Source organism: Colobus angolensis, unplaced genomic scaffold (genome assembly GCF_000951035.1).
Source record: "Colobus angolensis palliatus isolate OR3802 unplaced genomic scaffold, Cang.pa_1.0 Scaffold168, whole genome shotgun sequence".
Taxonomy (NCBI): domain Eukaryota; kingdom Metazoa; phylum Chordata; class Mammalia; order Primates; family Cercopithecidae; genus Colobus; species Colobus angolensis.
The window spans coordinates 4,574,948-4,588,849 of NW_012114799.1; the positions used below are offsets into that span (position 1 = coordinate 4,574,948).

The 13,902-nt window shown below is 40.2% G+C and overlaps 1 protein-coding gene and 1 long non-coding RNA gene across 3 annotated transcripts in view; one reads left to right on the forward strand and one right to left on the reverse strand.

Annotated features, from left to right (window-relative positions):
- ACMSD (aminocarboxymuconate semialdehyde decarboxylase) overlaps positions 1 to 13,902 on the forward strand; it is a 65,287-nt gene that overhangs the window by 25,399 nt on the left and 25,986 nt on the right. For both annotated transcript variants that reach the window (XM_011937720.1, XM_011937719.1), the window contains exons 6-8: positions 3,056 to 3,149; positions 6,395 to 6,490; positions 7,890 to 8,062. In XM_011937720.1, the coding sequence (XP_011793110.1) occupies positions 3,056 to 3,149; positions 6,395 to 6,490; positions 7,890 to 8,062 (363 nt within the window). The remainder of the gene's footprint in view (positions 1 to 3,055; positions 3,150 to 6,394; positions 6,491 to 7,889; positions 8,063 to 13,902) is intronic.
- The window catches only part of LOC105508788, a 53,815-nt gene continuing 42,820 nt past the window's right edge, over positions 2,908 to 13,902 (reverse strand). Inside the window, exons 2-4 of the long non-coding RNA XR_001001332.1 lie at positions 12,898 to 13,023; positions 4,402 to 4,501; positions 2,908 to 3,216 (exon numbers count right to left, since the gene is read on the reverse strand). This is a non-coding gene — a long non-coding RNA (uncharacterized LOC105508788). The remainder of the gene's footprint in view (positions 3,217 to 4,401; positions 4,502 to 12,897; positions 13,024 to 13,902) is intronic.

Below are 13,902 nucleotides of genomic sequence, written 5' to 3' on the forward strand. Positions count from 1 at the left end.
ATGCTAATTAAAAATTTCCAACATAAGTGAAAATTCTTTTAATGCATGATTTTTAAATAACTGCAGAATATTCCAATATATGGCTATGTTTTGATTTATTTAACCAACCTGCAATTAAGATATTTTTAAGTCGTATATTTTGAAAATGTACTTTAAAACACCTAATAAAAAATAATACCATGAAAATGTTAACATTTGATGAAACTAGGTGGTGGGTATATGGATGCTCATTGTGTTATTGTTTATACTTTCTATACTTAAAATATTTCATGGTAAAATGTATGTTCAAAAATTCAGTGCCATTCATTTCTGAAATATCCAACTTCAAGTATCCATAGTTCCACAGTCATCTCCATCAGTCTTCTTCTTCCTCCTCCACTTTCAATTCTTTCTATAACCAAATCTTCTCATCTCAGTACTAGGATTCACGATGCATAACTCTACTCAATTGCATTTTTTAATTTTTTATTTCCCTCCTAGAATTATAATAATATTGCTTTCTATTATTTTCATTATAAATGCAAAATCTTTAATAATGACTTAAATAGATGTTTGTGGACTCACCAGGCACTGTGATTACTGATCATTTACTCATTTAGTATTTATTGAGGTCTAACTACAGGCAAAAAACTTTCCATGTTTGTATCTATAGCGACTGCCCACCAGTCAGGGGATTGACTGTTAAATTGCCTCCTAATGACTTGAAAGATTTAATGTTCCTCAAAATACTGAACTCCCTGAAGCTCACTGGCTGCAGTGGCTTAGCTAATGTAGCGAATGTTTTCTAGAAACTTTAATGAGCTTTGAAAGAGGATTTATTTACTTATGCATCCAAGTTGTTTCAGCACAGAGTGAGCGAGACTTCGGCTGCAAGTCATGTTAGCATTCATTGGATTTGGGTTTATGAATTACTAAGGGGCTTAGGAAGCAACAGCAGCCGGTGGGGGTCCACATGGATATTTTCATTTGCGTGACTAGCTCAACCCATCAATCATTCTAACTGGGCTGTTTTGGGGACATCCAGTCTCTGAGGGGATTCAGGAGCACATGCTGTCCCCACGTGGCTCACGATGTCCTGGGGGTGGCAGCGTATTTGTTTGGTTAGCAAGGTTTGCCTGCCTCTCTGCTCTCTAGTTTGTGTCAATAATGTGTTGAAACGAATTTTCATGAGCGAGGTTGGCTTTGTCATTTCAAGGTGATCCTGGCACTCCAAAGGTCTAACTGTCCCCTTTATCTCCTAGACCACCCTTTTTAGTGAGTAAACCCAATCATACATGCCCAGGTCAGTTTTTAGGCGCAAAAACAACTTCGTTACTGGTATAAGGCAGACAGAATTGCAGTGCCAACTGCCCAGCTCCACCATCTATCAGCCACAAGGCCTGAGTAAGTTAGCCTCTACCTGCCTTAGTTTTCTTCTCCATAAAATGAGGGTAGTAAAAGTGTGCATCTCATAAAAAAATTAAACTAGTTAATAATTTAAAAATTCTTGTAACAGCTTGGGCACATAAGTTCTCAGTCAATGTTAATTATAATTGTGAGAGTATAACTTCTTTTTCTATTCTCTACAAACCCCATATATAGAAGGAGATCAACAATATGTTAATTTGAATTGAACAGAAATGAGGTTGGGAGGAGGGTGAGGATCAAAAATCTACCTACTGGGTACAATGGTTATTACCTGGGTGATAAAATAATCTGTATGCGAAGCCCCTGTGACATGCAATTCACCTATATAACAAACCTGCACATGTACTCTGAACATAAAAGTTTACAAAAAATAAAAAGGAAAAATTTTAAAAAGAAAAGAACCACCAGAGGCACATAGAATAAAGCTGTATCCAAATGAGGAGTCAAATCCCACAGAGATACCATGACCATGCACCTTTGCCAAACTCAAACCATCCCAAGAAGTCAGTTTTTCTTTCCAACCTGCATCTATGATCAGAAACCAATTAGCTTCTCTCTCTTTAAAAGACTTATATCTCTTCTGCTCCCCAGGACCTGTTGAATTAAGAGTCCTTTCTTCAACTTACCAGAATCCCCTGTTGTCCCAGAATTGGTTTTCTGTTTTAAAAATGCTTATGTACACAAGTCACATTCCATCAGCCTAGTTAGCACAAACATTTATGTATGAGGGTAGGAGGAGTCACTCCAGAACCTCAATATACGTAGTGAGGAATTATTCTAAGGGAAATCTCTTTTGAATCTTGATGAGTGCTAATATTCAATGCCTGTTGAGGGGACTTCTTTTAATTAAACTTTTTGTTGAATAAAGGTCATTCCATCCAGATGGTATTTCCATTTCTCAGAAGGCCCTGGAGCATGCCCATGACATTCATCTCAGTGCCTGTCTGGCTAAGGCATTGACCTCTTCCCTGTCTGAGGTCATCTCACTCACAGCCAACTGTTCAGAGACTCAGCTGGGCTCCTGGGGCTGGAAGAATGCCTACAGACCCCAGGGATTCCACCCAGTGCTGGGCTCTGAGTAGTCAGGTGGCTTGGGTCAGGCCAGCCAGCCCCAGCACAGCACTGAGCCTCTGGCTGCAGCACATCACTTCCTCGCTTTCCACAAACTCTGGTTTCCAAGTGGGGAAAAGGAGGGGGCACTCTCCCCCTGACTCCAAGGATACAATCTCAGCAATCCTTCCAAAAGAGTAGATCAAGTAGGAGCCAGAAGGAGCCAAATGTAGGGGAAATTTTCCCCTACATTTCAGGTGTGGGATTAGTCCTTGAGCATTTTGCTCTCAGCCAAAACATCTGAATAATGGATATTTTCGGACACTTGTTTTACCAGATGATATATTAAGTTCATCGACCTCAGTGGTAAATCTACCAACCCCCTTTGTTAATTCTAAGTGTCCCTTTTATTTTCCAAGCAGGAGAAGTTTGTCAATATCTCTTTTAAATAGATTATAAAACAACTTCAAAAGCATTTTAATTTATTTTTACAGACCAATATAGACTCAAAGAAAAGCAGTTTCCCCAAAACAGTACCTCGTATCTGTTCACTCATCAAAGTAACCCTCTCTCTCTCTCTCTCATTGCTTCTTTGAAGGCAGCTGAAAGGCTGAAGTGTTCTCTGTTCGTGCACCCCTGGGACATGCAGATGGATGGACGAATGGCCAAATACTGGCTCCCTTGGCTCGTAGGTTTGTATCTGTGTGGGGTCCGGAACAGAGGACCAACTCTTGGGTTTTTCCAATCATCCATGGAAAACTATTAGGTCAAATAGGGAAAGTATGAATAATTAACAGGATTATGAGTAATAGCAGCTATCACTTACTGAGCTCTTACTTGGATTAGTGCTACATATATATACATTACCTCATTTAATTTTAAACATATCCAATACCATCATAAATAAATCATATATTTAATCTATGAGGTTGACATTATAATGATCATTTTACAGATGGAGAAACTGAGGCTTGGAGTGTTTAGGTAAGTTGTCCAAGTCACACAGTTAATGCATGAAAATGTAATTTACACAGATATATCTGATTCCAAAGCCAGTCTTGCTACACAGACTCCCAAAGAGGCTTCAAAAAATGTAACCATGCCTGTCTAGTAGATTTTTTGGAAGATGATAATAGCATCAGTTCATACAAAGGAGAACCCTAGAATTAAAGGTAGAAGGTCAACTTCTACCACCCAAAGATCTGAAATCTTATATAAAAGATGGCCCAGGTTTGCAATTTTCCTGTTATCTGCTCTTCTGCCCTTTGCCTCCTGCACTATCCATAGTTCCACGAAAGGGTAGAGGAGAAAACTCCATTTGCTCTATCCAGTCTCTCATTATCAGTTATGATAAGAAGAGATAGAGAACAGATGTAAAATTCTGGAGCTATAGGTGAAAAATAGAGCTCATCTACAAACCCAATGAAAACTTGGTCCCCAAATGAAAAGTGTTGGTTTTTTTTTTTTTCTTTTTTTCAAGACAAGTTCTCACTCTGTCGCCCAGACTGGAGTACAGTGGTGCAATCTCAGCTCACTGCAACCTCCACCTCCCAGGTTCAAACAATTCTCCTGCCTCAGCCTCCCAAATAGCTGGGATTACAGGGGTGCAATGCCATGCCCAGTTAATCTTTGTATTTTCAGTAGAAACAGGGTTTCACCATCTTGGCCAGGCTGGTCTCAAATTCTTGGCCTCAAGTGATCCACCCACCTCTGCCTCCCAAAGTGCTGGGATTACAGGTGTAAACCACTGCACCGGATTTTCTTTGAGGAGACCATTGTTCTTTCTCTCCTCAGCCCAACTAGTACAATTAGTAATTATTAAGTAATCAAAATAGCAATCACCATGAAGAATTAAATGGGGCAATATATTGGAAGTCAAAAAATGGGATTTTAGTTCCAACTTAGTCTCTATTTCACGGTATTGCTTGTAGTAAATCACTTTACCTCCATAGGCCGCAATCTCTCATCCGTAAAATGAGAATGCTGGTCTGGATTCCTCCAAAGGTCTCTTTCTGCTCTGATGTTTTATATATTCCTGTGATTGCTATTGGAAACCAAAGTATTTAGTAAGGAGGCTTCCTACTCATCCCCCACCAAATTCTTGGGCAATAATTAATAGGATGAGATAACCCAAGATGCCCAGTGCCATCAAGCTTCAAAGAAAAATGTCACCCTTATTCACAAAACTTTAATAAGTCCCACAAGCTTATTTACTTATTTATTTATTTAGAGACCAAGTCTCACTCTGTTGCCCAGGCTGGAGTGCAGTGGTGTGATCTCAGCTCACTGCAACCTCTGCCTCCCGGGTTCAAGTGATTCTCCTGCCTCAGCCTCACAAGTAGCTGGGATTACAAGTGCACACCACCATGCTCAACTAATTTTTATATTTTTAGTAGAGACGGGGTTTCACCATGTTGGCCAGGCTGTTCTCAAACTCCTGACCTCAAGTGATCTGCCCACCTTGGCCTGCCAAAGTGCTAGGATTACAGGTGTGAGTCACCACACCCGGCCCATAAACTTATTTATATTGCAACAGGAGAGCATCTGCATATAGAGTCATTTCAACATCCATTTATGCAACACAAATACATTGATTCCTTCTAGCATGCCAGGCCCTGTCCCAGGCACTGGGGATACAGACATGAACAAAACTTCTGCTTTCATGGAGCTTATATTCTGGTTAGAGGAAAGAGATTATAAACAAGTATATATATCACAAGAAAACAGGCTAATTTTGGAATTTTATTCTGGATGCAAAGGTGGTCATTAGTGGATTGGAGGATTCCCAGCAGAGAAGCATGATCCAATTCACACTATGAATGTAACTCTGACTGCTGTATGGAGAATGGATTGTGGGGTTATCGTTCAAGTAATTATGAGAAAGCAGAGTCACAGAACTAGAAGAAAGTGATGTCATCCATCTCTCTGCCTTCAGGAAGCTGTGCCCACAAATTGCTCCCAGATGGGTACAAATCTATCATGCTTCCAGAATTCCCAGGCAGCTGGGTGCCAGGGGTGTCTCTGCCTGTGAAGCAGTGACCAGCCCCAGGCAGAATGAGCATCCTGTGAAGCCTAGCTCCGTAGCCTACAGAGTCAGGCTTCCCCAGAAGGTATAGGGCACAGCTGTGGAGCAGTCCGATTTCTGAGTTATGGTCTGAAAAGCAGTCAATGGCAATGTAGCTTGGACTGGCTCCTCGGGGTGAAGGCATTAGACATGGACCAGCTGCTTCTCCTAGAAGCACAAAGCACTTGAAATAATTCATTTTAATCCAGTTATTTTCAACCTCAGCTACAAGAGGCAGCAAAGATTTGGCAGCAATGATCATAATGATAGTTAATATTTAGTGAGCCCTTACTAAATGCCAGGTGCTGTCTGCCAATCCTCAAAACAACTCACTGGCAGGAACTCACCATTTTACAGATGAGGAAATTGAGAGAGAAGCAACTAATACTTTTGTTGAGCACCTCCATTGTGAAATTCTGTCCAGGAACTTGGCTGACATCATTATTTGCAATGCTCCACAACAGTCTTGCAAAATGGGCAACACAGACGTCATCTTACAGATGAAATGTGGGCTCAGAGCCATTAAATAACTTGCCAGAGGCCAGGAGGCAGAAAACTGGAGGAGCTAGGGTTCAGCTCGGACTTGGCACACTCCACCTGTCCCACTGCATCCCAAACTGAAGTTGGGGGAATTAAGGCACATGCCAAGTCCTCTGGCTCCTCGACCTCTCTAGCCATTAGATGACTCTCCCTTCAAGTGGCAAGTAGGAAGTTTCACGTGGTTCTCCTTGCCAAAGTAATGCCCTATAATACAGCCAAACCATGCCAGGGTACAGGGGCCTCAAGTTTCTTTGCACTGACAATTCCCCAGCCACTAACATCACTGAACTTCTTCTTGGTCATCCCTGAACCTTGCGACTATTTCCTCTCCAGGAATGCCAGCAGAGACCACCATAGCCATTTGCTCCATGATCATGGGCGGAGTGTTTGAGAAGTTTCCTAAACTGAAAGTGTGTTTCGCACATGGCGGTAAGACCCTATTTTTATTAGTCATCTCAGGCTGTCATAACAAAATGCCACAGATTGCATGACTGTAAGAAAACAGAAATTAATTTTCTCACAGTCCTGGAGGCTAGAAGTCCAAGATCAAGGTGCTGGCAGGGCTGGTTTCTAGTGAGGGCTCTCTTCCTAGTTTGCACATGGCCACCTTCCTCACATGGCCTTTGGTTTCTCCTCCTTTTCTTACAAGGACATCAGTACACCAGTCCTATTGGATTGAGGCCCCACTTTATGACCTCAGGTAACCTTAATTACCTCTTTAGAGGTCCTTTCTGCAAATACAGTCACATTTGGCATTAGGGCTTCAGCATATGAATTTTGAAGGAATAGGATTCAGTTCATAACATCCTTCCAGCCATGACTCTAGTCACATGATGGTTTAGGAACCAAATTCTACTTTTGTAGGCAAGTTTAGTTTTGGCACTGTTTTTTTATTTTCTGTTTTTTATTTAAATCCCTCTAGTTAGATCATGAGCTCTCCAGTCTACAACAGTCCCTACTATTCTTCGTTGTTTACAAATAGGCCTACTTCATTTTTTTACATTGCCTGCCTGGTCCCTGTAGATAATTGAATTTGTAACCCTTAAACACACACACACAAAATCAAACTATACATATTATTCTCTAACATGCCTTTCCTCCTCAACAGCATAGAGAAGACATCTTTCCATGTCAACAAATACAGAGCTTCAGCATTTTTTATGGCCTGTATTTCACGGATATGTCACCATGACTTAGATAGTCCCCAACTGATAGGCTGTCTCAATATTTTGCTATTATAATCACACTATATTTGAAAACTTTGATTACATATCTTTACACACTTGCCTTCACTCTTTTTTTTATTTTTATTTTTATTTTGTTATTTTTTTTTTTTGAGACAGAGTCTTACTCTGTCACATAGGCTGGAGTGCAGTGGTGCAATCTTGGCTACTGCAACCTCCGCCTCCCAGGTTCAAGCGATTCTCCTATCTCAGCTTCCTGAGTAGCTGGGACTACAGGCACGTGCCACCACACCTGAGTAATTTTTTTGTGTTTTAGTAGAGGTGGGGTTTCACCATGTTAGCCAGGATGGTCTTGATCTCCAGACCTCGTGATCTGCCATCCTTAGCCTCCCAAAGTGCTGGGATTATAGGCGTGACCCATTGTGCCCAGCCTGTCTTCTCTCTTTAGGATGAATTTCTCAAATCTGAATTTCTAGATGAGTTAATGTCATTTCTTCCATCATCTCCCAGCATTCAGAACACAATAGGTCCTTTGTAATTACTGTTAATCAGCTGGCCTACAGTAACTTCTTGCATATAACATCAAGACTAAAGGAATCCTTTACAATCAACACTAACCCCTCAGTAATGGGTTTTACTTATAGGTGGTGCCTTCCCCTTCACAGTGGGAAGAATCTCCCATGGATTCAGCATGCGCCCAGATCTGTGTGCCCAGGACAACCCAATGAACCCGAAGAAATACCTTGGTTCCTTTTACACAGATGCTTTGGTTCATGATCCTCTGTCCCTCAAGCTGTTAACAGATGTCATAGGAAAGGTAAGCCCAGTCTGCCACTTGGATGGCTTATGGGGAGCAGAATGCTGCATCAGCAACCCATCCTCTCTCCTTTTTTGGCCTCTCTCCTAAAAAGGGATGGAAGAAAGGTATTAGATGAAAGGAGAGAGACAGTGAGGTTTGGGATTAGGTTTGCTCACACAGGGGATTCTCTCCAGGGTCTCCCTTCACACAGAGTATATAATACTAAGAAACTATTATATATGCCAGAGAAATCCCAGATAATCTACATGGCTGGGTATTCCCTCACATCAGCTCCTCCTCCTTAGTGACATTCCTATATACACCCAAAATGACATGTGGCAATGTAGTAAGCAGGAAAGGGTCACAAGTTTCAAAGTCAAATTGACCTGGGTTAAAATCCTGGCTCTACCTTTCACTAGCTGGGTAAATTGTGAATGCAACTGTCCTCATCCACTACATGGAGAAAACTGGAACATTGAAAGGGTGGAAAATGCGTAGTTGGGAAATTGCATTGGACAGGGAGTCAGGGGAAGATGGTGAAGGGTCTTGTGTATCATGTCCTGAGATTTCTTCCTGGAATAATATGGCTTTTGATTCTCTCATTTAATTAAAACACCAGCATGGTGGTACTTTAAAGCCCACAAGAAAAATTCTTTCCTCTGATGTAGTCTCCTCGCCGATCTCTCTGTTGGTGGCACATCCACCCTTTAAGTACTCTCTAAAAATGTTAACTCAGCAAGTTCGAGAATTTCTAGGGAAAAGGCCACAGTGAAAAGTCTAAAATATTTTGTATTTCAATTCCATCTTATTACTTACAGATATCTATAGAAGATTTCCAAATTTTCCCAAGGGAAAATCTTTGGGGTTAAAAGTATATAGACATATTTAAAAATTTGCAATATGGTACTTGAGTTTAGACTCTAAGGTTTTAAAAAATCATGTCTAGCAAAAAGAGGCCCATCATTTGAAAGTTGCAAGTAGTGTTTTATCTCCAGAATGGACACTTTATCTCACATTAATGCTGACTGTTTCTCTGGCTTGAGAAAATCACCAGAATATAAATGTTAAGCATTTTAGCTTGGTAATCAATTATGTGGTTGAGCTGTGTCTCTGAGTTGTTTAGCTTTTGTGTCACCCCTGCAGAGGTGGATGGTTAGCAATTGGTTGTGACTGTTGATTGTTTTTGGTTTTGGATATAGAGTGATGCGAAAGTATGTAAGCAGAAGACTGCACAGTGCAGAAACTGAAAGAGACTTTGTGGGCTCTGGACATTGAGCAATGGAGGAAAGGAAGAGGGAAAATCATGTGGAATTGGGGGAAGGGCTGTTCTTATTACACCCCATCAAGCGTAGTACATCCTTAGTATTCTTGGAAATTGAAATAACCGGAGAAAACACCATTGCCAAATCCAAAGCCCATTTTCTAAGGGATACTATCAGCACCTTAAACAAGCATCCAGTGCAATACGCATTGGCCAGGAGACAGAAGCAGAAGAGGAAAAATATGGCAAGCACTTCATGTTAACCAATGGATGGACTAGTTGGTGAGCACATGTGAATACACTCCTATTAGGGACCTCCAGAAAAACTCAGCAGGTACTTTACAAAGTTCTTGGTGCTGAGATCTTACATTCAAACTGTGAAAGCTTGAGCCATAATAATTTGGGCATCAAAAGCAAATGTGACCTCATTTTATGTGATCTCACAGGCTGGTAAATCCAGGATATAGGAGAAATATATATTAATAATTTAGGATTCTTTTAAACATATTAATACTTCTTCATTCTACTCATATTCACATTAGCAAATTCTCTTTTAAAAACAATCCGCAAATCAGAATGACTAAGGAAAGTCCTAGCGAGACATCTGCGCTGGAGAGCAATCTGGCCAGATTTGAGCAAGAGGACACAATGCGGTGGAGGGAGGTCTCTAGAAAGAAAATAATGGAACTGATGAATGATTTGATCTGTCTGAGAGTTGGAAACAATTACTGCCAGACATTTAACAGATCTGTTAATGCATTAGGAACAAATGCAGGATATACATAGAAAATTAAGCCAATGAAAGAAAACGAAATAATTGACTCCAAGAAAACAAAAAGTCTACTTGAGGGCAGATAATCACTGTATATTACTTGACTCAGCAGTAAGCAATATTTGTAGTCATAATAGGGTAAATATTAAGTACTGGTTTAAATGAAAATCATAATTCTATTAAGAAAAGAGAGTAAGAAAGAAATTCTCAATGACCATAATGGGAAATCAGTAAATACTCTCTAAAGTTAGTAAACTAAGAAACAATAGTATAAGCTTATTATCTGGGAATATAAAGGTAATTATCAAACGATGCCTGCTAAAATGGTAAAAGTGGGTGCCTTAGGGGATAAGAGTTGGAAAGGTGACCCAGGGTTTCACTCCGTTACCCAGGCTGGAGTGCTGTGGCATGATCACAGCTCACTGCAACCTCCACCTCACAGGCTCAAGCCATCCTCCCACCTCAGCCTCCCAGGTAGCTAGGACTGCAGGTACACACCACCATACCCAGCTCATTTTCGTATTTTTTGTAGAGACAGGGTTTTGCCATGTTGCCCAGCAGGTCCTGGACTTAAGCAATCTGGCTGCCTCAACCTCCCAAAGTGCTGGGATTACAGGCATGAGTCACCATGCCTGGCCAAAAATTGTTTTAAAAAAAGAGCTGCTTTTGATAATAAAGGTGTTTTGTAATATTTGATTGTTTACATATAAACTTTACTTTGATAAAAATAAATTTTAAATAACATCTTAAGATATATGTCATATATAAAAAACCAAAACCATTATTGAGTGCCTTCTATTTCTAAAACTCTGTGTTATTTGGTCAGAAAGTATTTAAATTGCATAATCTTTTGGCTTCCTTCCTTCCACCTCTAAAATTCTTTAGCTTTTAAATTCTTTGCTTTGATTTTTAAAGATAGATACAAAGAATGCAGGTTATAGAATATCAGTCTAACACTGTGAGAAATACAAAAAAAGGAAAACTGTATTTCTTCTCTATATTAACATGATCACAGAAAATACACTTTACATGATTTTTGAGAGGTCGGTCATACGCTCGTTATGGGTATATCATAATTTTGGCTAGATCCATTGGTAACCTCCTGCTGCATAATTACAGTCATGCATCACTTAATAGTTGAGATACATTCTGAGAAATGCATCATTAGGCAATGTTGTGGTTGTGTGAACATCACAGTGCCCTTACAAAAATGTTTATGGTACAGCCTACTACACACCTAAGCTATATGGTATATAGCCTGATGCTCCTAGGCTACAAACCTGTACATGTTATTGTACTGAATACTGTAGGCAGTTGTAACCCAGTGATACATATTTGTGTAGCTAAACATATCTAAACATAAAAAGGGTACAGTAAAAATAAGATGTAAAAGATGAAAAATGTATACGGCACTTACCATGAATGGAGCTTGCAGGACTGGAAGTTGCTCTGGGTGAGTCAGTGAGTGAGTAGTGAGTGAATGTGAAGGCCTAAGAAACTGCTTTACATTACTGTGGACTTCATAAACACCCTACACTTAAGCTACACTAATTTTTTTTTAACTTTCTTTCTTCAATAATAAATTAACTTTAGCTTACTGTCACTTTTTTACTTTATAAACTTTTAAATTTTTAAAACTTTTTCACTCTTAATAACACTTAACAAAATAAGAACACACTATACAGCTGTACAGAAATATTTTTTCTTTATATCCTGATAAGCTCTCTTATATTAAAAATTTTTTTTTACTTTTTAAACTTTTTTGTTAAAAACTAAGACTCAAGTACACACATTAGCCTAGGCCTACACAGGGTAAGGATCATTGTCACTGTCTTTCCCCTCCACATCTTGTCCCACTGGAACGTCTTCGGGGGCAATCTCATATGACAATGCCTTCTTCTGGAATACTTCTTGAAGGACTTGCCTGAGGCTGTTTAATAGTTAATTTTTTTAATAAGTAGAAGGCGCACACTCTAAAATAATGATGAAAAGGGTAACACAGTGAATACATAAGCCAGTGACGTTGTCATTTATATCATTACCAAGTCTTACATACTGTACATCATTACCTGTGCTATACTTTTTTTTTTTTTTAAGACAGTCTTGCTCTATCACTCAGGCTGGAGTGCAGTGGCATGATCTCAGCTCACTGCAGCCTCTGCCTCCTGGGTTCAAGCAATTCTCATGTTTCAACCTCCCAAGTAGCTGGGATTACAGGAATGTGCCACCATTCCCAGCTAACGTTTATATTTTCAGTAGACATGCATTTCACCACGTTAGCTAGGCTGGTCTCAAACTCCTGACCTCAGGTGATCCACCCTCCTTAGCCTCCCTAAGTGCTGGGATTACAGGCATGAGCCACTGTGTCCAGCCTATCTGTGCTATACTTTTAATAAGACTGGCAGAGATAAGTTTGTTTACACCGGCATCACCACAAACACTTGAGTGGTGCATTGCACATCATAAAAATAGTAATAACACATCACATTATAATGGCTATAATATCACTAAGCAATAGAAACTTTTCAGTTCCATTACAATCTTATGGGACCACCATCACATATGCAGTCTGTCATTGACCAAAACATCATTATGTGATGCATGACTGTAATTACCCCAAAACTTAGTGGCTTAAAACAAGCCACATAAACAATAATAAACATTTATCATCTCTCATGGCCTCTATATGTTAGGAATTTAGAAATAGCTTAACTGACCCAAAGTCTCTCAAGAGGTGAGACAGGCAAGGTGTCAGTCAAGGCTGTAGTTATCTAAAAGCTTGGCTAGGGCTAAAGGATTTATATTCAAGGTGGATTTTACCCATGAGTGGCATGTCAGTGCTTGGTTTTGGTGGGAGGCCTCAGTTCCTCTCCAGGTGTGCCTCTTCGCACAGCTGCTTGAGTGTCCTCACAACATGGCTGCTGGATGCCCCCAAGGGTGAGTGATCTGAGAGAGAAATGGGGAGAGATGGTAATGGAGACAGGAAGGAGGGACGGAAGAAGAAGAGGGGAGAAAGAGAAAAAGACAGAGAGAAAGAGAGAGAGATTGAGCACACACCAGACAGAAGCTATCCTTTTTATGACCTAGAGACAGAAGTCATGTAGTATTAACTCCACCACATTTTATTCATTAGAAGCAAGTCATTTAATCTGGCTCACATTCAAGGGGAGTAGAATTAGATCCCACCTTTTGAAGGGAGGCTTATTAAAGAATTTGAAGGCGTATTTAAAACTACCTCATTCCACTCTCTGGCCACAAATTATTTATATTCCTCCTAAATGCAAAACACCCTCACCCCTACCAAGACTGCCCCAAAAGTCTCATCCATTTATAGCATCACTTTAAAGTCTAGGATTTTGTTGCTTAGATGAACTAGTGGATGAGGCTCCTCATGTATACTTTCTCCAAATCTGAAGAACTGTGAACTGAACAGACAAGTTCCTTTGTTCCTCACACACTCAATGTAAAATGGCAAGATAAGCATAGGATACTTGCTATCTTTCCCATTCCAAAAGGGGAAAACAGGAGGTTTAGAAGAGTCACTAGCCACCAGCAAGTCTGAAATCCATCAGGTACATATTGGTAGTTCCTTTATTAGAACTCAAAGCATAGAAACTATTCAACATAACTCTGTTTGTATTGTTTTGTTTTTGAGACAGGGTTTTGCTCTGTCATCCTGGCTGGAGTGTAGTGTAGTGGCACCATCTCAGCTCATTGCAACCTCCACCGCTCAGGCTCAAGGGATCCTCCAGTCTCAGTCCCCTAAGTAGCTGGGACCACAGACACATGCCACCACGGCTGGCTAACTTTTTTTTTTTTTTTTTT